The following is a 24,226-nucleotide window of genomic DNA, read 5'->3' as shown; positions in this document are numbered from 1 at the left end:
TGGATGCAGAGATAGAAAGAAAAAGATAGATATGAACATAACATAAAGTGTTGTGTAAAGGGAAGATTTGGCTACAGTAAGACAGACAAGCTTTTAGAACCTGCAGTTCACAGCGGCAGCAAAGGTTAGAGGTATTCATAGGGGCTACAAAGATGATGAGGGGCCTAGAACATCTCTCTTACGATAAAAAGGCTGAGGGACTTGGGTCTGTTTAGTCTGGAGAAGAGAAGACTGAGGGGGGATCTGATCAACGCCTATAAATACTTAAAGGGTGGGTGTCAGGAGGATGGGGCCAGCCATTTTTTGGTGGTGCCCAGTGACAGGACAAGAGGGGATCCTCAAACTCCCAGGGGATCTTCAAACCCCCGTGGGACAGGTTCCTGTCCAGCCTGCTCTGGGTGACCCTGCTCTGGCAGGGGCTTGGATTGGATGATCTCTGAAGGTCCCTTCCAACCGCTACCATGCTGTGATTCTGTGATTAACTAGTCCTGTCTGTAGGACTGACGTACAAGTATCTTGCATTCTGTACAAATTGCCAACGAGTGGTGAAGTTAAATCGACTCAGCTGGCCTTTTAAAACGGAGCGTTACTGTCTTCGGGCTGAATCGTGTTTTGTTGATGTTTGATAGTGCCCTGTAGCCATAAGGACTTGCTCTTTTTGCATCTTACTGCCCCAAAAATGACTTGCAGCGCGTGAGGTTGCCGAGTAGTGAAACGTACGTGTGTGTGTGCTCGCGTACCGGCAGGGCCCACCTTAAATCGGTCAGTAGCTGTGGTAGTTCACGTGCTAGAAAGGAGTGGAAATAAACCTACCCTTCCTCTGTGCTTTTACAGGCTCAAAGCAGCAGCGGTTCTGTCTCAGAAGCAGAAGCTTTCACACGCTGTCCGGTTCTTCAATTTGCAGTGGCGTTATGTCAGCAGCGGAAAGAAGCTTTGCCATAAGCATACGGAGAGGGAAAACACAACCCAACCAAACCAAATATGGGAGAAAGAAAAAAACACAGGGAGAGTGACTGCTTTGAATTAACTTCATTGATTGCTTTTGTGTTGTGCTTTGTTTAAAGGCCCAAGTCTGCCTATAGCGCTTCGTCTCACTCTGGAATTTCGAAGCTACTCCAAGTCAAGACCAGGTTCTTCCCGCTCTCGCTCCTGCTCTCGGTCATTTAGGCGTTCCCCGTCTCGTTCCTATTCGCGATCGCCACCATATCCAAGAAGAGGCAAAGGCAAGGTCCAGTGTATGGTGTGAGAGCTTCCTATGGCAGATCTGTTGATGTTAGAGTTCCATTTGAAAAGGAAAGATACAGAGAACGGGAAAGGACCTCTAGAGGATGGTGTGAAAAGTTTTCCAGGGGCCATGCTGTTGGCGCTCAACCTCGACCTCCAGTAAAGAGAGAGAACTGTTCTCCGGACAGGTTTGGTCCACCTGGGACCAGAGGAGAGAAATCACCATATGCTCGGGGACGTAGGGAGGATTCTGCAGGAGTGGGGCTGCAGGTGTTGGCGCTGTGGGGCACGTGTGGACTTGGTTCCCTCCTGCCCCTACGAGCCGTTCTGGCATCACGCCTGGGGTGTGTCTAATCCCTTCAGAGCCATCCATCGCCAGGCACAGGCCAGTCAGTCCAACTGGGAACAGCCCCAGAGCTCTTTATTTCGTGTTGATAGCTGCATGCCCGCAGCTGAGGTGAGAGGCCTCCCGGCCCTTGGCTAAGAGCCACTGCCACAGCCGCCGCTCCCGGCACCTTCTCCTCTGCTGCGGTTCCAGCATCTGGTGCTGGGGAGGAAGAAAGAGAAGGGTCTGATCGTATGGACGGGGAGAAGGCAGAGAAATCCTGCAGGCGTAGCTCAGGCCACCTGTGTTGGGATCTGCTTGCCATGAGGCGTCTGTGGAGTGGGAGAGGCCCCTGATGCCCGGGCCCATGAGAAGGTCCCGGGGGCAGCTGGTCAGCCTGGGGCTGAGTCCGGTGGGGCCGAGACCTTGGGTGTCCCGTACACGTGTCCCCCCTGGGGGCAGGACTCTGCAAGGGAAGGACACGCTCTCTGGTTTGGAAAGGAGAGCGCCCTCCATCAGAGGGATCCATCCCTCTGCCTTCAGCCAGGACTTTTACATCCCCCGTGGAAAGCCGGTTCTGGGTGCCCAGGCAGCCCCCCTGGGTGTCAGGGAGTTCCAGCCCAAAGCCAGCCTCCAAGACCTGCTTCTGTCTCACGAGGGCTGTGGGAGAAATGCCCTCTTTGCCCCGGGACTGCCCTCGGTGGAGGCAGGGGCCCTGCAGCCGGGGGCGGCACCATCCCTTTTTGGAGACACTTACCAGGGGAGCTGCCTCTGCTGCTCTTGACGCCGCCTGTGGTGCTCAGCGACGTGCTTGTAGATGCCCCTCTGTGTCTGGTGCGGCTCCAGCCTTCTGAGGACCTGGGCGGCTCGTGGGGAAAGGTGGCTGCGACAACAGGGAAAGGTCATCCCTCAGCCTCTGCCGGAGACCCCTCCGCCTCTCCCCGCTCCAGCCCCTGCGCCCACCCTGCGGGTGAGTTTTGGGCCTCGGCTGTGTGGGTAACCCCGGTCGTGCCCGGGGCAGGAGACACCGGAGGCTGTCCTATGGCACCCCAGGACGCAGGGACGGGGAACCTGGACATCTGTGTGTGGTCACGGCTGCTGGACTGCTCCAGGCTGTGCCAGAGCCGGCGCACACTTACTCAGGCCGCAGTCTCTCCCGCTGGGCTGCTGCTGCCCTCTCCTCCGCGGGGAGAGGATTTTCAGCCTTCCTCCACCTCCAGTTGACCTCCCTTCTCCTGGGCTGGGCTGGAGGGTGGGGAGTCCAAGCGTCTTCAGTGCCGAGGGCCTGCCAAGGAGGAGACGCTCTCAGCAAACGGCAAACAGAGGTGCCGTTTCCCAGAGGACCTCCCGTGAAAGGAGCCCGCAGCAGGACCTGGGCGCAGGAGACTCAGCACCGCGTGCCCGTCATCACGGCCGGCGGCTGCTTTCGCCCCTCGCGTCCTGCCGCCGATCTCTCCCGCACGGGGATGAGCGGGCAAAGCCCTGGCCTGCAGTGGGGGTCAGTCCTGCTCCCACCCCCGGAGACCTGCCCCCCGGGTGGCTGCTGCTCCCAGCGGTGTCACTCGCCGCCCGTACCTGGGGCGGCTCTCGGTCCTGCCCTGCAGACCAGGCTTCCCACGCCGCCGCTTCTGCCTTAGCTTGCTGCAGCCGCTCTTGCCACCGGGTCTTTGATTGGTCCCACTCTGCAGACAGCTGCCGGACCTCCTGGAGAGGATGGAAATGCAGCAGCAGGCAGGATTAGTCTCAGCTCCTGGAGGGGCTTCCTTCGGCTCTGAGCCACGTTGGCGCCCCTTGCCTCAGCCGGCAGCGCTTTGCCCCGCACAGATCCAGGGGCGTGGAGTCACGCCAGGCTCCTCCACTCATGGCAATCGCAGCCGAGTGACCAAAGACCTCCACTGTCAGCAGCCTAGAAAGGACCTGGACGCTCTCCATAGCCCCTGGCCAGAATAAAGTGTTTCGTTACAACCCAGGGGGCAATAACCAGCGGGAAGGGTCCGCAGAACCTTCCTTTTCACCAAGAAGATGTGAAGGAGGGGACAGACAGGGGACAATGAAAACAGGCCAAGGGACCCTTTGGGGATGGCTCTCCGCACAAAGAGGATTTGCCAAGTCTCAAGCGGCACGGTAGTCAGAGCAAGGCAGAGCAGGTACCTGCAGCGCTCTCCTGCAGCCTTCAGAGGACGGGAGCGCAGCGGTGGGCCTGGCTGGAGGCGCAGGCTCCTGCCTGTCGGCCTCCTCCGAGCTGGGGGAGCTGCCTGGACATGGCGGGAGCACACTGCAAAGAGACAGCAGGAGGAGTCGGTGTGAGCACGGGGCAGGTTGCTCTCCCATTTTCATCTGGGATCAAAGCTCCCCAGGCTGGAAGAAGAAGAGGCAAGGGAGGTGAGGCCGTTTCCCGTGGGAAGGGGGAGCCTTTCCTGAGCCACATCAGGCGGATGGGATGGAGACGCGGCAGAGAGGACTGCCCCTCAGGTCTGCTGGAAGGGCAAGCCAAGGGATGTGGGGCGCACCCAGCATCTGCCACCTTCCCCGCTAAGGGGCCTGGGATGAGGCAAAGAAGCTCCTGAAAACCGCGGGGCACGTGCCGGGCACCTTCCCGAGTCCCTGCAGCTGGAGTGGCCAAAGGGCATGTCTCTCCTACATGGGCTCGGGGATCCCTTTCGTCCCACCCAAGGAGGTCTCACCTGGAAGAAGTCTTCTTCCCCATGTCTTGCTGCCTTGTGCCCGGGCTCTGGCTTGGCAGCACGGGGAGGGAAAGGTTCCTCGGCCTCTGCAGCACCTTCTCAAGAAGCCCCTCGGTAGCTGGGAAAGGAGGACGCTCTTCAGAGCAGCCCCGTGGGGAGCGCGTCTGAACCGGGCTGCGGTCACCCAGCGTGGGGAAGGGCTCGCCCTGGAGAGCTGGGACGCGGTTCCCGTACCTCTTCTCATCCTGTGCTGTTCTGAAGCCTTCCTCTGCTGGGTGGCCAGAGCCTTGACCACCGCTCTGCTGATCACAACGAACCGAAACCTGGAAAGCAAACGATGACACAGGCTTGAAGAAGGGTGACCCCGGCCCTCTGCAGCTCTCTCCCCAGCGCTTTTCCCTCCTGGCTGTCGTGCGAGGCACGGCATCCCTTTCCCTCTGCGGCCATGTACAGCTCTTATTTGCAACCTGTCCCCAGTGCCACAAAACGTAGCTTCAAGTCCTCTCTGCGTGCAGCCGGTTCTCTCTGCTGGCAATGACGGTGGGCTGGGGGCGAGAAGCACCATCACAATGCCCGGTCACTCCAGGAGAATACACGCCTAGCCCAAACTCGGCATCAGTGAACCAGAAGCCAGGCATTCGAGGACTGATCCCTGACTCGCTGCCGAGTGTCGAGCCCCAACAGCGCGCGCTCCTGAGCAGGAGCTGGGAAGCCCCCCGCTCAGTCGGTCGAGGGCTGCAGAGGAACCGCACTCACTTGGGGAAGGCGTAGTCGGGAGCAGTCGGCGTCCCCCGAGCGGTGCTCGCTCCCCTGGAGATCGCTGCACCCGGCATCCACAGCCTCTGCAAAGTGGCACAGAGCTGTTAGAAGCTTTCCAAGGCAGTTTCCTCTTGGCTCCTCATGGAAGCAGATGTGCCTCCTGCTCCAAAAGAAAGCCACTTCTCCAAAGCCCTCTCCCAAACCCTCCTCCACGAACGCTAGCCCTTGCTTTGCTCTGCTCTGGAGAAGCTGCACAGCAAACACGGAGACCGCGCAATAGAACGCTGCCAGGCTCTTTGTAGGGCAAGGACCCAGAACCTCAGCAGAAACTTTCTCTGCCGACGCAGAAGTCAGTGGGGGTGAGCGTGGGGAAAGGCCCTTTGACTGGCCGGCCACGTCCAGGCTGGCCAACGGCGACGGGGCTGCTCACCCTTCCGTAGGCTTCCCTACGGAAGACACTGAAGCCCCCTCCAAACCCGAGCCACTCACGGTGCGAAGCAGCGCGATCCGGCTGGCCTTGCTCTCCAGCCCTGTGACGCAGTCGTAATAAAACCGCATGCACAGGACATCGTCTCGGCAGGACAGAACGCCAATGTCCTTGAAGGTGAAGGAGAGGCGCTGCCTGTTCCTCAGTTGGAAAGAGTACAAGAGTATGGTCTCTCGCACACAGTCCTCCACCATGTGCCGCGGGAAGGAGGTGGCTTGCGAGAGCCACCTGTAGTTCAACGGCTTGATCTTGGCATCGTCTGCAAGGAGGAGGAACATCGTCACTGCCACGGCAGGCTGAATTTCCATGTCAGATCCATAACAGAACGCCACAGAAAGGGGCGTTTATGAAAACAGTTCTTGGGGAGGGGTTGGTTTGTTCTGGGGGAGGGAGCTCAAGCCGTCCCCCGACCTTTGGAGGCAATTCTCTACTTCTCCCAGCCCTTTCCAAAGGGCACGCAGCTGCCCCCGGACGTGGAAGGGGGAAAGTGGAGGCTGGCCGCTGCCTTCTCACCGGGGATAGTCACTGTCTGGAACATGAGCTCCTGCAGACACGCCCCATCAATGCCCAGCTGGAAGACTGGTCTTCGAACCATAAGCACCTCCCTTTCATCCTGGAACCGCTCTTGGACCAGAGCGAAGGTCCCGAGTCCTGGGAGCAGGACACCCTGCCCGGGAAAAAAGACAAAGGCTGATGAGCGAGTACTTCAGAGACAGGAAAAGTGAGAGCTCTGCAAAAGGCCCAAGGTCTCCGTTTGTTTCCTCCCCCTCCTCAAAACGTTTGCTAACGTCCCTTGGCAAGAGAAGATCCCAGGCATTTGCAGCAGAGGGAACACCCCTGGGACTGATTCCCGGGGCTTATCCTTGGCCCTTGGCCCAGCGTAAGCCCCTCTCTCTCTGCCTGGTGTCTCCACTCTGACCGTAGCAAAGGGTGAAGCCCTATCGTCTGCCGAATGCTTTCTCAGACAAGGTCTGGACTTGGTTTCTCTCCTGCTTGACCAAGCAGCAGCTCTCAGCAGACGGGGTTGTCTTGGTGTGCTGCCACGATGCCCAGGGAGGGAGCGCTCCCCAGGCCCAGGCTCTCCAGGGCAAAGGGGTGCAAGCCGCCAGCCCACCTTGTCCAGCTTCAGCTGTCCCAGGATGTACGCAGACACAGCGTCCCAGATAGCCACAATCTCTGGAAAGCAAGGGAAAGAGGTGTCAGGCTCGGGGCCAGGCAGCTCACAGCCTCTCACAAGCTCCTCGCCCAGGGGGACAGAGACAGGCATCCACAAACAGCCCAGACAAACACCGCCATGGCGGCTGCGGAGCTGGGCTGTGCCCCCCAATCTCAGAGTGCCAGCCTTACTCTGCTCCCGGGGCAGGGCTGGAGCAGAAATGGGGACGTGGGAAGGGCTCAGGACCAGGGCCGTGGCCATCGAACCCCCAGAAAGGGATGGCACCCCAGAGCCCACAAGGTGATCTGCCGGCTTGGTGGCACGTGAGGATCCCGTGGGAAGGAACAGAGGTTCTCCCAAAGGAGAGCAGTTCCAGGTGAAGGGCTGATTTGCAGCACAGGCATTTCTCGCTGCCTCATGAGAGCCTTGTGAGAACTGGGGGACACCTCAGTCCCCAGGACCCCTTTTGGTCCCAGGGCCAGAACCCCAAGAGGTACCAGCTCCCAGGGCAAGCTGGCCCTGGGTGGCCTCCCTGGCGAGGGGACCGAGACCTTCCCACAGGAGCCTCGGGGCTGAGGGCAGCCCCAGCATCACCACCCGGGAGTCCTGGTTGCCACAGTGTCCCCGGGGCCTTCAGGCAGGGCTCTGGCTCTGGCTCTGGCTCTGGCAGCCCCCAGCCCTGTGCAGCCACCCCCACAGCCCAGCAGCTGCAGCTCTGGACACTGGAGAGCCCCGGTGCGAGCCCTCGGGAAGAAGCTCCCAAAAAACTCTTACCCTCGGTGGAGAGACACAGGAGCGTGGGGAACAAGCTGCTCAGCTCCAAGGTGATGCCCACGGTGTGGCAGCCCTCCATGGCGCTTGCCCGCTTGCCCTCAGCTCAGGGAAAGGGCTGCTCTTGCAGCTCCTCGCCCAAAACTCCTCTGCGACGTGCCCCTGCTCTGCCTGTCAGCGAGGGTCCCCCAGCGCAGCCCCGCTGCCTCCCGACCCCGCTCCCGGCTGTGGAGCAGCTCCCAAGGGCCGCCGTGGGGAGCCCCGGAGCAGTGCCCAGCCGTGGCCAAGCCTCGCCGGGAAGTGCCGGCCCTGCCACGGCGCTGGGGAGACCTCCCTTGGGATGTGGGGCCTCCCTCGGTGACATCAGCCGGCGTCACCTGAAGGTGCATTATGACGCCAGCAGGGAGGCGGCACAGCTGGGGAGAGAGGAGAGAGGGTTCCCCTCTTGTGCTGGGAAGCAGTTATGCCTCGCTTTCTCCCCAGTCCGTTTCCAAAAATCCCACCTGTCCCCTGCGCCAACGTGTCCCTGCCACTGGGAGCCCGTCCGGGCGGGTGGGCTCTGGGGCTTGGCTGCGGTTGGGCAGTGACAAGAGATGGCATCGAAGGCCTGTGGGATGCAAGAGCCCCCCCAGTGTGCCCAAGCACCCCTCCCGGCAGGAGCAGGATGGGCTTTACTGCACGGCTTTGGGCTGGGCTGGAGCTGATGTTCTCCAGAGCAGCCCAGGCGGTGCCGTGCTTTGGATCCGTGAGCAAAACAGTCCTGGTGGTAACACAGGTGTCTGCATGGATTTTTTTGGGGGGGGGTGGGGGTGGGGGTGGGCACGATTTTTGGGTGACACCCTGTCCTGGCTTGAGGTAAAACAGAACTAATTTTCTGTTCAGTAATTTTACCTTCTTAGCTGGGCCTCTTCTAACCAACTAAACTCTGAAAATTAACAGCATATTGTTCAGAAACTGTTCGCTCTCAGAGTGATAAGACCTGATTGTACCAAGGAATGGTGTGCAGAGAGGCCCTTGCTTATCCGTATTGCTATAACAACCAAGGTCAGGTAAATTTGTTATTTGCCCCGCTGGAGGGCCGGAAGCGGAAAAGCGTAGAGGGGTCACACCTGTAGGGAGGAACGGACAGGACAGGCGACCCAAACCTGACCAACAGGGTATTCCATCCCATCTGCCCCATGCTCAGTGTAAAAGCTGAGGGATCAGAGGGTCAATGCCTCTTCCTTCGACGGCCGACGGCCGAGGAGGACCCTGTCTGTTCGTCTGCCTTTCATCCCGATGCGAGCATTCCTGACTCCAGCTCCGGAATCCAGCTCCTGTCCATCACCGAGTCCAGCCTGGGACTTTCCCCTGTGCCTGCTGGGGACGTGATCGTCATCCTGGGAGCTTGATAGGGTTTTGTATATACCGTGTACTTTTTTTCCCTTCTTTTTTCTTTTCTTCTTCTTCTTCTTCATTAATTCATTATTTATTAATATTTTCATTAAAGTAGTTTAGTTTTTTCTAAACTCATAAATCTCTTTTATCTCTTCCTCTCCTCTCTTTTCCTTAAGGGGGGGGAGGGAGGGGCCATCTGTCGTTCTGATTGGTCAATCCGGTCAAAACCACGACAGATTTATTGGCGCCCAACGTGGGGCTCGACTGTGGTACGACTAGAGCTCTGGTAGATTGTCTGAATAGTTTGAATTCCAGCTTGCTCAGAGATTAAAACAGACGGTTCACATCATGTTTTTAGACGGAATATGGTATCGTATCTTGATGGGGATTTCTTCCAGGTTACTTGATTCGGCACTGTAGAATTTGCCTTACGTGTTGTGTAATTTACTTGCTCTTTGTGTCTGCACGCGGTGGTTCAAACGTGGTATTCTGATATTGTGTTTGATCCTGATCCATACTGTGATTGAATGGCTGGTTTCTTTACCGAGATTCCTCGGGCATTCCGTACTGAATTCTGTTGCTACTTATACTTCCAATTTTACCTCGGGAATGTTTACTTCACCCTTTACTGCTCAGGCGAAATCGTCACCATCAGAGACAGAGGATGCAGCCCCTTTGGATAGCGTGAATGACAGCTGCGTTCTTAAAATCATTATTTGAGCGTCGATATTGCTGCATGGGCTGCAGGGGTGGTTTCTCTTTAAACCTTGGTGCAGAAATGCGACATGCGCTGACGCTGACCCTACTCAGACTCCATCGGCACCGGTACAAGCTGCTCCGGTGACCAGAAGGAAAAGGAGGAGGTCAGCTCAGCCCTCTGTCCCTTGTGACAAAGACCAAGTAAAGCCAGACGGCAGGGGGGAGGACTCTGCTGCCCAGGAAAGTGGTTGAGGCACCATCCCTGGAGGTATTCAAGAGAGGAGTTGACATGGTGCTCAGGGATATGGATTAGTGTTGGGTGGTGTTTTGTGTGTGTTTTTTTCTTTGGTTTTTTTTGTTGGGTTTGGTGGTTAGTGGGTTTTTTGGGGGTTTTTTTGTGGTTTTTTGTTTGTTTGTTTGTTTTGTTTGTTTTTTTTGTTTGTTTAATCGGTTGGACTAGATGATCTTAAAAGGTCCCTTCCAACCTAGGTGATTCTGTGATTCTGTGATTCTGTGAGATGCAGAAGAGGGTCCTTCTAAAGCCCACAAGGGAGAGGCTCCTGCGCCGGCAAAGGAGGAGGACTCAGATACAGAGATAATTATTAAATCCTTCTCTATGAAGGATTTGCGGAATATAAGGAAGGATTTTAGCCGTAATGACGGTGAGACACTTGTCTCCTGGTTGCTCCGATGCTGGGATAACGCAGCTGGTTGCATGGAATTAGATGGTGCAGAAGCTAGGCAGTTAGGAAACCTGTCCAAAGAGGCCGGTACAGAAAAAGCTCTTGGGGAAAAGTCACAGGCTCTCAGTCTCTGGAGGCGACTCCTATCAGCACCCCCCCCCCAAGGTTCTCACCTCGGTGTCGCTTCTCCCCCGCCAGGGTCTCACCTTGGTGTTCCCCTCGACGATGGCGGGGTCGACGCAGATGGACTCCACTCGGAGAACACGGACGGGGGAAAAAGGGGGCCACTGATGCCCCCTCCCCCGTGCTGTGAGCACCCCCAAAGCAGTGCTGCTGCCTCCCCATGCTGTGAACACCCCCCGAAACAGTGCCACTCCCCCCCTGTGCTGTGAAAACCTGCCCCTTGGCTGTGGAAGCACGTTATCCCTGAAGATCCAGGAGAGATTCGGCCCCTTTTGCCTCTGGGACGGTCCCAGCAGCTCCTCAGCGAGGTGGGATCAGCTCTCCCGCAGTCCTGTGGGGATGAGTCTGCCAGTTCTCCTGTTTCTCCACCCTCTGCCCAGACCCAGAGGGACATGGACAGGATGGAGGTGGTTCCTGTGACCCTCATGAAGTTCCAGCAGGCCAAGTGCAAGGTCCTGCCCCTGGGTCACGGCAATCCCAGGCACAAATACAGGTTGGGTGGAGAACGGCTGGAGAGCAGCCCTGAGGAGAAGGACTTGGGGGTGTTGGTGGCTGAGAAGCTCCACACGAGCCAACAACGTGCGCTGGCAGCCCAGAAACCCCGCTATCCTGGCCTGCATCCCCAGCAGCGTGGCCAGCAGGGCGAGGCGGGGATTCTGCCCCTCTGCTCTGCTCTGCTCTGGGGAGACCCCCCCACCCCAGTGCTGCCTCCAGCTCTGCGGCCACCAACATCAGAAAGAAAAGGAGCTGTTGGAGCAGGGCCAGAGGAGGCCAGGGAGATGCTGGGAGGGCTGGAGCCCCTCTGCTGCGAGGACAGGCTGAGAGAGGTGGGGAGATTCAGCCTGCAGAAGAGAAGGCTCCGGGGAGACCTTAGAGCCCCTTCCCTAAAGGGGCTCCAGGAAAGCGTGACCTGGAGGAGGAACAAGGTCTTTTTTTGGGCCCTTGGAGGAGAATGAGGCATCTTTGTCCTCGACAATGCCCTTCATCGACCCTGCTCCCGGAGTATCACGTCAGCCGTGCTCCGAAGCGTCTCCCTCGTCGCGGCCACGAGCTGAACCCCGGGAACGGGAGAAGAGGGAGCTCTGGCAAAGCCGCAGCAGATGCCACAAGGGCCCTGAAAAGTGCTCTTTTTGGGGGAAAAGTCTCTCTGTGTGTGCACTGTGGAATAATTCCTAAAATATAATTTTTATTAGAAATATATAGCATTGTTCACACATTAAGGAAAGGTATAAAATCGAAACGTTTCCAGGGTGGAACGCAGCGGCAGCTGGTGTGCGAGGAATCCGCTACATCTATGACTCCCTGAACAATATTGCTTGCAAAAGCAACACGGAGGATGGAGTGGAGTGAAGATTCCACGGCCAAGCTCTGTGATTACACAGCAGAATGGGAACAAGCTGATCCTATGGAACTGATAAGCGGCATGCTTGCCACCCTGAGCCAACAGTCTGTCAAATTTTGATGAAATGCTGTTCTTTGTGTGAACTTTGCTCGTTATAATGTCATTATAATACCAAAACACACCTCCAGCCCGAAGGCTGCCCGCCTCCAAGGTGCGACCACTCCTCCTTGAGTCTGCGCCCTGAAGTTTTGGTAAACTATACCTTTAAATGCGAGGCGAGAGGATTTTACACCAATCATAATAAAGGTACGTATGACTAGACTCACTCAAACTCCACCTTGAAGGTAAAAAATAATATAAAAATAGCCCGAGAAAGGGGGGATGCTGGGGAAGACACCATCGTAAACAAGTCAGGCAGGACCCCATCAGGGACTGCCTCTGACTCCCGGGACCAGTCGAGGGGCTGAGCCGTTCTTCCCCCCCATAGGGACGCCTGTGGGTCAGACTTAGACTGTGCCGAGTGCTTCCTCGGGGAACTCAGAAATCTCTCTAGAGGGTTATCTTTTTACATTTATAGCCAGGCTGTATTGTTTGGAACTTTGTTGCGCACTTTGTACCATTAACAATATTTTTACTTGCCCGTGCTTTGCAGACAGTGTATTTATCTGCTGCTTAAATAAACTGCACTGTTTAAGTAGCTAGCCGTTTGGGTTTCTCACTGAACGCGACCAGACACTGAAGTGCGGCCGTGCTGGTTCGTGAGCACGACTAGACTGAAGGCGCAGTCCACTGTCAGTGTATCCAGAATCGTGATAGTTTAAAATATATTAAACGCGACTGGGCTGATAGTGGCGTATTGGGCATCACTCAGAATTTAAACCCAGCCGCCCCGAGCCTCCCACCTCGGTGAGGAGTGTTAGAACGAAAGGGGCTTTATTTTCTGCCAAAGCTATGCTGCCTCTTCACGCAACAGTGCGCCGTTTGCAAAAACCCTCCTCCGGGTCAGGACAGGAGCATCTTGGCACGCACGGACCTGCGGGATCCCACCCTCGGTGGGGCAGCGCTGGTTTGAGCGTCCCCCTTTTCCCTGGCCTTGTGACTTGTGATTCCATTGGGAGCGGAGCCGGTTTGAGGTTGCCCAGTCCCCGGGAGAGGTGGCCCAAAGCTCCCCCGTCTCCTGTTGGGGCTCTCCGGCCTCAGCGCGGGCAGGAGGCGAGAGACGCGTCGCAGCCTCTCGACGGAGATTGCGCTGACTCAGCCGGATGGGATGGTTTTGAAGTTTGCAGCCACCATGGGGCGGGTGGTAGCCAGCTGGGCCGGTGTTGGCCTTCCTGCTGGCGTCAGGCAACACGTCCTTCCTGCTGGCGTCAGGCAACGGATGGATCCCTCCTTAGACTCGGTGGGAGACAACATCCCAAAGGGGCGGAAACCCACAGAGGAGCCAGGAGATGGGCAAGATGCCCCCCGGAGTGGCCCGTGGCCACTGACGCGCTTTTCTGCACCTTGGATCCCCCCGTGGGGCTGGAGGGAGACTGGGGACGGCCTGGCCAAGAGCAGGGAGAAAGCGCGGGACAGGGGGGGAGCTGTGAGGGGTTAGGGGATGGCGGAGGGGGGTGGATTTTGGATTTTGTGCAGGGGGATTTTTCACGAGGGTTTGGGGGAGGAGGAGGGGTGAAGGAGGGCGTTGAAGGGGGATTTGGGGGTGGGAAGGTGGGGGAGGGAGGATGGTGGCACTTCAGGGGATTTGGTACAAGGACTTGCACGAGATGCACAAGGTCGTGCAAGAGGACTCGCACGAGAGTTTGTAGGGATCTGGGGACTGTTGCAGGGGGGAGAGACGGGGAGAGGGGGATGGGGGGTGGGGCAGGAGGGGGTTCACAAGAGACCTTGCACAATGGGGGAAAAGGTTGGAGGGTGGGTTCGGGGGTGGGTGATGGCACAGGAGGGGGCTTGCACAAGGCTTATGGCAAGAATTCACACCAGATCTTGCAGGAGCATTTGCACAAGGTTCATAGGGGGGTGGGGGAGGCGTTGAGAGGGGTTTAGGGGTGAGGGGGTGGAGGGTGGCACATGAGGAGACTGACAGGAGGATTCGCATCAGGGTTCGGTGGGGGCTGGGGTTGGGGGAGGGGTGCAGGGGGGATTTGCAGTGTGGGGGGGGGTGCTACTGCACGAGGGGTTCTCACACAAGGGTTCACATCGGGATTCTCATCAGGCCTCGCACGAGGGTTGTTGGGGGGGCAGGGGAGGGGGTTAGGGTTGATTTGGGGACTGGGAGAAGGGGGTTGGATGGTGGGGCGCGAGGAGATTTTGCATGAGGTCTCGCACGAGAATTTGCCTGAGGCCTTGCACGAGGATTCGCACAAGAGTTTGTAGGCGGCTGGGAGATAGGGGGGGCAGTGGGGAAAGAGAATATTTGGGGTGGAGAGGGGGCGAGTGGGACGGGGGGTGGCGCAGGAGGCGGCTCTCACAAGACTTTGCACGAGGGCTCATAGAGGGATGACAGCGTGGGGTTGGGATTTTGCATGAGGCCTCGCATGAGGATTCGCTGGATGGGTTTGGGGGGGCGGGGCTTGGGGGTGGGGGAGGGGGCAGGAGGTGGGTGCTGGCGTGGGAGGGGCCTCAGACAACGGTTTGCACAGGGATTTGCACAAGGGTTCGTAGGGGGGCTGTGGGGTGAGAGAGGGGTTTGAGAGTGATTTGGAGGGTGGGGGGAAGGGGGTGGATGATGGTTCGCGCAAGTCCTTGCACGACGGTTTGCACAAGGGTTCACACGGGGCTGGGAGTGGGAGAGGGGCTGTTGGGGGAGGGGGAAGGTGTGTGGGTGGGGGCTGGCACGGGTGTTAGCAGGAGGGTTTGGGGGGGTTGGAGGATGGGGGAGGGGTTGGGAGGGATTTGGGAGGTGGGGAGGGGGTGGAAGATGGGACATGAGCATTTGCAAGAGGATTTGCACAAGACCTCGTCTGAGGGCTCGCACAAGGGTGCATCCAGGGCTGGGGGTTGGAGGTGTGGGGGGGCGATTTAGAGGGGTGGCACAGGAGGGGGCTTGCACAAGGATTCACACGAGGGTGTTGTGGAATAATTCCTAAAATACAATTATATTAAAAATACAGCATTGTTCACACATTAAGGAAAGGTATAAAATCGAAACGTTTCCAGGGTGGAACGCAGCGGCAGCTGGTGTGCGAGGAATCCGCTACATCTATGACTCCCTGAACAATATTGCTTGCAAAAGCAACACGGAGGATGGAGTGGAGTGAAGATTCCACGGCCAAGCTCTGTGATTACACAGCAGAATGGGAACAAGCTGATCCTATGGAACTGATAAGCGGCATGCTTGCCACCCTGAGCCAACAGTCTGTCAAATTTTGATGAAATGCTGTTCTTTGTGTGAACTTTGCTCGTTATAATGTCATTATAATACCAAAACACACCTCCAGCCCGAAGGCTGCCCGCCTCCAAGGTGCGACCACTCCTCCTTGAGTCTGCGCCCTGAAGTTTTGGTAAACTATACCTTTAAATGCGAGGCGAGAGGATTTTACACCAATCATAATAAAGGTACGTATGACTAGACTCACTCAAACTCCACCTTGAAGGTAAAAAATAGTATAAAAATAGCCCGAGAAAGGGGGGATGCTGGGGAAGACACCATCGTAAACAAGTCAGGCAGGACCCCATCAGGGACTGCCTCTGACTCCCGGGACCAGTCGAGGGGCTGAGCCGTTCTTCCCCCCCATAGGGACGCCTGTGGGTCAGACTTAGACTGTGCCGAGTGCTTCCTCGGGGAACTCAGAAATCTCTCTAGAGGGTTATCTTTTTACATTTATAGCCAGGCTGTGTTGTTTGGAACTTTGTTGCGCACTTTGTACCATTAACAATATTTTTACTTGCCCGTGCTTTGCAGACAGTGTATTTATCTGCTGCTTAAATAAACTGCACTGTTTAAGTAGCTAGCCGTTTGGGTTTCTCACTGAACGCGACCAGACACTGAAGTGCGGCCGTGCTGGTTCGTGAGCACGACTAGACTGAAGGCGCAGTCCACCGTCAGTGTATCCAGAATCGTGATAGTTTAAAATATATTAAACGCGACTGGGCTGATAGTGGCGTATTGGGCATCACTCAGAATTTAAACCCAGCCGCCCCGAGCCTCCCACCTCGGTGAGGAGTGTTAGAACGAAAGGGGCTTTATTTTCTGCCAAAGCTATGCTGCCTCTTCACGCAACAGTGCGCCGTTTGCAAAAACCCTCCTCCGGGTCAGGACAGGAGCATCTTGGCACGCACGGACCTGCGGGATCCCACCCTCGGTGGGGCAGCGCTGGTTTGAGCGTCCCCCTTTTCCCTGGCCTTGTGACTTGTGATTCCATTGGGAGCGGAGCCGGTTTGAGGTTGCCCAGTCCCCGGGAGAGGTGGCCCAAAGCTCCCCCGTCTCCTGTTGGGGCTCTCCGGCCTCAGCGCGGGCAGGAGGCGAGAGACGCATCGCAGCCTCTCGACGGAGATTGCGCTGACTCAGCCAGATGGGATGGTTTTGAAGTTTGCAGCCACCATGGGGCGGGTGGTAGCCAGCTGGGCCGGTGTTGGCCTTCCTGCTGGCGTCAGGCAACACGTCCTTCCTGCTGGCGTCAGGCAACGGATGGATCCCTCCTTAGACTCGGTGGGAGACAACATCCCAAAGGGGCGGAAACCCACAGAGGAGCCAGGAGATGGGCAAGATGCCCCCCGGAGTGGCCCGTGGCCACTGACGCGCTTTTCTGCACCTTGGATCCCCCCGTGGGGCTGGAGGGAGCCCGGGAGACTGGGGACGGCCTGGCCAAGAGCAGGGAGAAAGCGCGGGACAGGACTTTGGCTGGTGGCCACGAGCCCAGCTCCGGCCAGGAGCGCAGTTGGGCACTGTGCCTCCAGATCTGGGCTAGCGCTGGCCGGGCCGGCCAGGCCCTTTGGCCCAGTGTCCCCAGGGCTAGGCTTGTGCTGGCCAGGCCGGCTGGCCACTTTGTCCCCATGTCGCTAGGGGTGGGCTAGCGCTGGCCAGGCCGCCAGGCTCTCTGGCCCCACGTCTCCAGGCCTCGGGGCTTTTTCCTCTGGTTTGCCCCTTCTGTGGGCAGAGACAGGGGCCACCGTGCCCTGAGCACGAGGGGGTCTGAGGGGTCACTGCTGCCTGTGCTGTCGGCCAGGGAGACTGTGTTTGGGCCATCACCGGAGGGAGAAACGGGCCCTCATAAGACAGAGCTCAGAGGCAACGGGGGAGGACAGGGCTGGCCACGGGCCCTGCACCCGGGCTTGCCCGCTCTGTGCGCTTGCCCAAAGGCCCTCCTGAAGCCAAAGGAAGGGACCTCCTGAGGAAGATGATGGCAACTGTAATGGCCCACGTTGAGGAGGCACCTTCTTTGGCCTCAGAGGGGAGGCAAAGAGACGGCGGGGTCAGGAGGTGTCTCCTGGGGACGGAGCTGGGGCTTTCCCATCGCAGGGGATGTAGAACCATGGAATCATGGACTGGTTTGGGTGGAAAGGACCTTGGAGCGCCAGCAGCTGCCCAAGTGAAATGCCAGCTGATGCCCAAATAAAGACCAAAGGAACCTTGTCCTACTCCTGATGGCCATGGCCGTTTTTAGAGGTGTTCACACGAACGGTCGCTGTCAGGAACCGCAGGGACAGCTGATCTGTCTCTTTTCCATCACCTGAATTTCCCAGCTCTCCAGTGACTACAGTGTTCGTCCCCACGTTGCCCTATAGCATTCAGGGCAGGTTCTCAATTTCGTGTCCAAATCCAGGCCCACAGAACTCCATGAGACGCGGAGGGTGGATGGACCACACAAGACCTAGAGGAAAGCAGTTCCCATTGCAGGGGGGTGCATGACAGGCACCCCAACGGCACCGCAGAGAGTGCCACTTGTTGCCCGTGTGGTGCCGTGGGACACCCCCCCGCATTTGGGGAGTACACCCTGTTTTTCCAGCGGCTCCCAGAGGGGCTCAGTAAACCCCAAAACTGGGAGTGAGGAGGGTTCAGCTGGGGGAGGAGGCGGCAGTCAGAGAGGAGGGTGCACCCCCATTACTTACGGCACCAACCATTATTTAGGGCACCCCTGATTATTCAGGACGCACCATTTCCACCTCCCAGCCTTCCCCATCCCTCTAGGGCAGCCCATGTGCCCCCTGACACCAAATAAGCCCCCCACCCAAAACCGCAGAGCACCCCAGATCCCCACTGCTCCACCCCAGGGTCCCACTGCTCCCTAAAATCCATTTTACGCCCCCAAAATAGAACGGTGTCCACCCTAAGTTATCCGCCTTCCCCCTCACGGCGTCTTCCGCTGCGCAGGCGGGTGGTGAAATCCCCCCTGGGGTTGCGGGGCGCAGGTTTCCCCCTCGTCCCATACCCCAGGGCCTGCCTGAGGGGAGTTCGCCGCCTCAGCCGCGGCTGCCATTTTGTCACCTCTTCCCCCCCGAGGGAAAGGCTCTGGTGGCGCCTTACGAGGGGCAGTGTCAGCACAGGTGCTTTAAATCCCTTTCTTTTGGTAAAACCGGCTATTTTGGGTGGTTTGCGGGTGATCGTATCTTGGTTTTACCAGTTGAAACCACGCGGCGCGGCCATTTTGTGGCCCTGAGGGGAAAGGCGGGGGGGGCACTTTTCCTGCCTTTTTCTCCACCCGAGGAGCTCCCTGCAGGAGCGCGGGGGCGGGGTGAGTGCAGCCGCTGGCCCAATGGCAGCACGTAGACGGGGGGGGTGGGTGGGACAAGGGTGGTGGGTGAGCCAATGGGAGGCGGGGCTTGCCAGGGGTGGGCGGGGCAGAAGGGCAGGGCACGCAGGGGCGGCCTGAGGGAAAGTGAGTAACGGTGGTGGCAAAGGGTCGTTTCAACAGGTCCCGGGGGGTCTGTGGCCTGGCTGAAGGGGGCAAAAGCGAGGAGGGGATGCGGGAGAGGGCGATGGGGACGCCCTCGTTGCGGTTTCAGTCCGCCCGACGCTTCTTTCTCCCTCAGAACGGCTGCGAGAAATGTCCCAGAGGAAGCGCTGTCCTTCCTGCTGTCCAGCCATCCACCTAACTCTGACAAGAAAACCATCACCGAACCATGTCCCTAAGTACTATGTCAACCGACCTTCTAAATCCCTCCAGGCACGGTGCCTCAACCACTTCCCTGGGCAGCCCATTCCAACGCTTAATAACCCTTTGGGTGTAAAAATTTCTCCTAATCTCCAATCTGAACCTCCCCTGGCACAACTTGAGGCCATTCCCTCTTGTCCCGTCGCCTGTGACTTGGGAGAAGAGACCGACACCCCCCAACCCCCCCGGCTACCCCCTCCTTTCAGGGAGTTTTAGAGAGAGCGAGAAGGTCTCCCCTCAGCCTCCTTTTCTCCAGGCTGAACACCCCCAGCTCCCTCGGCCTCTCCTCACAAGACTTGTTCTCCAGACCCCTCACCAGCTCCGTTGCCCTTCTCTGGTCCCTTGGATGTTGCACCTCCTGGCCCATAGACTGGGAAAGGCACCCTGTAGGGTGCTGCACCTGGGGAGGAGTAACCCCATGCACCAGTACAGGTTGGGGCTGGCCTGCCGGAGAGCAGCTCTGTGGAAAAAGACCTGGGATTCCTGGTGGACAACAGGATGACCATGAGCCAGCAATGTGCCCTTGTGGCCAAGAAGGCCAATGGCATCCTGGGGTGCATCAAGAAGAGCCAGCAGGTGGCCAGCAGGTTGAGGGAGGTCATCCTCCCCCTCTGCTCTGCCCTGGGGAGGCCCCATCTGGAGCACTGGGTCTAGTTCTGGCCTCCCCAGTTCAAGAAGGACAGGGAACCGCTGGAGAGGGTACAGCAAAGGGCTACCGAGATGATGAGGGGCCTAGAACATCTCTCTTACGAGGAAAGTCTGAGGGACTTGGGTCTGTTTAGTCTGGAGAAGAGAAGACTGAGGGGGGAATCTGATCAACGCCTATAAATACTTAAATGGTGTGTGTCAGGAAGATGGGGCCAGTCTTTTTTCAGTGGTGCCCAGTGACAGGACAAGAGGGAACGGGCACAAACGTGGACATACAAAGTTGCATCTAAACATGAGGAGGAACTTCTTTCCTGCGAGGGTGGCAGAGCCCTGGAACAGGCTGCCCAGAGAGGTGGTGGAGTCTCCTTCTCTGGAGACATTCAAAACCCATCTGGACACCTTCCTGGGCAACCTGCTCTGGGTGGACCTGCTTTGGCAGGGGGTTGGAGGAGATGGTCTCCAGAGGTCCCTTCCAATACCATATCATTCTGTGATTCTGTGACCCCTGACCTGACCCATAGCCACTGCTGGCTCTTCTCCTTGGGAGTCCTGCCTCGAGTCACCAAGGCGTGGGACACCTTGCTGGGGAAGGCTGTGGCAAAGAGAACGTGGAGAATCTCAGCTCTATCTACATCTGCTCTCAAATCTAGCAGTGACCGCACATTATCTTTGGTTCTTTAGTTGGTCCCATAATAGTAAATGTGCACAATGATGCCCTTGAATTGCCTTTCCAGGTTGGACTGACTTTCAGTCTGGACTATTGCTGTTCCTGGAAGATGCTGGTCTGGACGACCAGCTGTATTCAGCTCTCCACCACGCCTGGGCAGTTTATTCCATCAGTGCCACAGCTCTGTCTCCAACGGGAAGAGTTCCAGCTCGTCCTGTCCCTGCTGAGGGCTTTGCCGCACATTTGGGCTGAAGCATAGAATGATCGAATGGTTTGGGTTGGAAGGGACCTTAAAGACCACCCAGTGCCACCCCCTGCCCTGCCCTGGGGACACCTCCCACCACACCAGGTTGCTCCAAGCCCCGTCCAACCTGGCCTTGAACCCCTCCAGGGATGGGGCAGCCACAGCTTCTCTGGGCAACCTGGGCCAGGCTCTCACCACCCTCACAGCAAAGAAGTTCTTTCCCAGATCTCATCTCAATCTCCCCTCTTTCAGGTTAAAACTGTTCCCCCTCATCCCATGGCTCCCCTCACTGATCAAGAGTCCTTCCCCAGCTTTCCTGGAGCCCCTTGAGGGACTGGAAGGGGCTCCAAGGTCTCCCCGGAGCCTTCTCTTCTCCAGGCTGAACCCCCCCAACTCTCTCAGCCTGTCCTCACAGCAGAGGGGCTCCAGCCCTCCCAGCATCTCCGTGGGCTCCTCTGGACCCGCTCCAACAGGTCCATGTCCTTCCTGTGCTGAGGACTAAAAGCTGGACACAGGGCTCCAGGGGGGGTCTCCCCAGAGCGGCAGAATCCCTCCCCCCCCTCCCTCGCCCTGCTGGCCACGCTGCTGGGGATGCCGCCCAGGATGCGGTTGGCTTTCCGGGCTGCCAGCGCACAGTGATGGGTCATGTTGAGTTTCTCAGCCACCAACATCCCCATGTCCTTCTCCTCAGGGCTGCTCTCCAGCCATTCTCCTCCCAGCCGGTATTTATACCTGGATCACACATTCCACACCAGCCCCCCAGGAGTGGAACCAGGCAAGCTCACAGTTGCCCTAACATTTCCAAAATCCTGTGTGTGTGCAAAGCTTTGCTTCAGAGCAGGGTGCCCAGGGCTGTCCTTCAGAGCAGGGTCCCTGCACCCCAGGGGGCTGTGTGCTGGGGCAGGGACTCTGCCACCAGGGTCAGCTCAGCCTGCCTGGGGAGCTCCCCACGGCAATGTGGGGAGAAGCTGTGGCTGGAAGAAACCCCTCCTGGCAAAGCAGGGTCCTTCTGCTGCCGAGAGTGTGCCGCCTGGGGCAGGTTTGCTGCAGTTCCAGCTCAGCCTCGGGCATCACCTTGGGGACATTCAAGAAGAACATCAAGGTAGCATTTTCCGGAAAGGTAACAGGGCTTTGCTTTGAGTTTTCCACCTTTGGTGGGCTGGGTGGGCAGTGGGAGATGGGCATTTATTTCCCTGCTCTGGAGGAGGCACTGAGCCCCCAGTTCTAGTAGGGACCTGGCCAAGCTGCTCCTGAGCCCCTGCACTCCCAGAGATGCCCCTGGGCAGTGCCCGGCTGCCAGGAGGGGTCTGCAGGGCAGAGCTGGGCACCCAGCGGGTGGGACGGGGTCTGTGAGCACAGACAGGGAGGAGACCTGGGCACAGAGAAACAGCCCCCGGCAGGGACTTCTCCAGGAAGCAGAGACACAGGAGAGGGAGCTGCTCCCAAAAGTGCCGTGGGAGGGGGGGCCGGGCGCTGCAGATGCCTCCCCTGGAGCAAGCCCCAGGTCTCTTCTGCCACCCAGCAGAGCCTTCCCTTCCAAAGCCATGGGGTCCATGGCTTGAGTAACCTCCTGAGCCCATGGAACCCTGTTGAGAAGAAACTCCGAGTACCCATTTGTTTGTCCCTGAACTGCCTCCACTAACAGGAAGATTGGGAATTTCTCCATTTCCCCCCTCCTGTTCACACTGCCTTTGTTCCCAGCTGAGCTGGGAGTCTGGGTCCAGCAGAGGCCCCGGAGATGCTGGGAGGGCTGGAGCCCCTCTGCTGCGAGGACAGGCTGAGAGAGGTGGGGGGATTCAGCCTGGAGAAGAGAATTCGGGGCAATGCTGTTTGCAGGGCTCAGGGAGCCAGTTTTCCATTCAGAACATACGCTCTTGAGGACATTCAGTGATTTCCCTGCCGGGGGTGTGTGTGCTGTGCTGCAGGCTGTCCTCCAGAAGGGCACAGCTCTCCAGTTGCATCTCTCTGTTGCCCAGCAGCCCCCCGGTGCCAAGGCCATGGAGGTGCTGCTGGAAGGCTGTGTGCGAGCGGCCGGAATGGGCCCTCCAGGTCCCTGGCTGGGAGTGGAGAGCTGAGGTATCCCTCAGGAAGGATGAGGCAGTAGGAAGAGCTTGGAGATCTGCACTTGGAAATGGGATTCACCCACTCTCAATGTTGTCCAGGTCCTTCTCAGGGGAACATCTGGGCGCGCTGGCCCTCCAGCTCCGAGGTGGCAGCCGAGGGCAGCTGAGAACAGGGCTGGTGGAGACACTGGCTGTCCTCACTCCACACACAGGGACAGTCCCGTTGCCTCACAGGACCCACAAGGGCTTCTCCTGGAGAGAAGCAGAAATGGCAAGGATTTCTGCCTTAAAAATAACGCTCACTGTGGCGGGGCAAGAAGAAACAAATAAACCCAATTCTCCACAGCTCTGCTCTTGCAGAGTGTCACCTTTGGGAGTGACAAAGCTGATAATCCCTCTAATGCCACAGGTGGGTTTTAGCTGTTATGACTCCCGGTTCCTGTATCTCTATTGCTGTAGGGCAGGACTGACTCCTCCAGAACCCACCGCGGAGCCCTCTGCTCCTCGGGGGATCCTCAGCCAGCACCCACCAGACTTCAGCCAAAGGTCTTTCTGAAAGGGGAGAGGTGACCTGGGAGGTTTCCATGACAACCAGAATACGTTTTGCTCATAGACATCTACCTGAACTTGTCACAGACTTTTCCTCTTACAACAGGTCCCCATGCCCCGAGGCAGCAAATGTCCAATGGCAGCTCCATCACTGTGTTCCTCCTCCTGGCATTCGCAGACACACGGGAACTGCAGCTCTTGCACTTCTGGCTCTTCCTGGGCATCTACCTGGCTGCCCTCCTGGGAAACGGCCTCATCATCACTGCCATAGCCTGTGACCACCGCCTCCACACCCCCATGTACTTCTTCCTTCTCAACCTGTCCCTCCTCGACCTGGGCTCCATCTCCACCACTCTCCCCAAATCCATGGCCAGTTCCCTCTGGAACACCACGGCCATCTCCCACACGGGATGTGCTGTCCAACTCTTTTTCTTTCTCTTCCTGATGTCAGCAGAGTTTTCTCTTCTCACCATCATGGCCTACGACCGCTACGTTGCCATCTGCAAACCCCTGCACTACGGGACCCTCCTGGGCAGCAGAGCTTGTGTCCACATGGCAGCTGCTGCCTGGGGCACTGGGTTTCTCGACGCTCTCCTGCACACAGTCAGTACATTTTCCCTACCCCTCTGCCAGGGCAATGCCCTGGACCAGTTCTTCTGTGAGATCCCCCAGATCCTCAAGCTCTCCTGCTCAGGCTCCTACCTCAGGGATGTTGGGGTTGTTGTCGTTAGTGTCTGTTTAGCATTTGGTTGTTTTGTTTTCATCGTGCTGTCCTATGTGCAGATCTTCAGGGCCGTGCTGAGGATCCCCTCTGAGCAGGGACGGCACAAAGTCTTTTCCACGTGCCTCCCTCACCTGGCCGTGGTCTCTCTGGTTGTCACCACGGGCATGTTTGCCTACCTGAAGCCGCCCTCCATCTCCTCCCCATCCCTAGACCTGGTGGTGGCTGTGCTGTACTCGGTGGTTCCTCCGGCAGTGAACCCCCTCATCTACAGCATGAGGAACCAGGAGCTCAAGGATGCCCTGAGGAAAACTATGACTCGGTGTTTTTCAAAAGCAATGAACTAGCCATCTTCATCTCCATAGCAGTCACAATGAATCTCACTACAGGCACAGCCTCTCGCACGTATTTTGGGGTGGTGGTGTTATACTTGCGAGAAAGTTGTTTACCAAAAAAATGTCTTTTTTCATACCATTTCTAACTTGGTCCTTGCCTGTCCTGTGTGACCCAGAGACTGTGTAAATGAGGCGCTGCGCTGAGTGCTTAAATA

General features: G+C 57.7%; 1 protein-coding gene across 1 annotated transcript; it reads left to right on the top strand.

Annotated features, from left to right (window-relative positions):
- The first annotated feature begins 11,323 nt into the window (after positions 1–11,323).
- LOC141476399 (olfactory receptor 14J1-like) lies at positions 11,324–24,023 on the top strand. Its single transcript, XM_074165076.1, has 2 exons — positions 11,324–11,357; positions 23,002–24,023. The coding sequence occupies exons 1-2, from the start codon at positions 11,324–11,326 to the stop codon at positions 24,021–24,023; spliced, it is 1,056 nt and encodes a 351-aa protein (XP_074021177.1).
- Positions 24,024–24,226: the final 203 nt, after the last annotated feature.

This window comes from Numenius arquata, chromosome 31 (assembly GCF_964106895.1).
Source record: "Numenius arquata chromosome 31, bNumArq3.hap1.1, whole genome shotgun sequence".
Lineage (NCBI taxonomy): Eukaryota > Metazoa > Chordata > Aves > Charadriiformes > Scolopacidae > Numenius > Numenius arquata.
The sequence above is the reverse complement of the archived record's forward strand: the minus strand, read 5'-3'. Positions and strand labels throughout refer to the sequence as shown.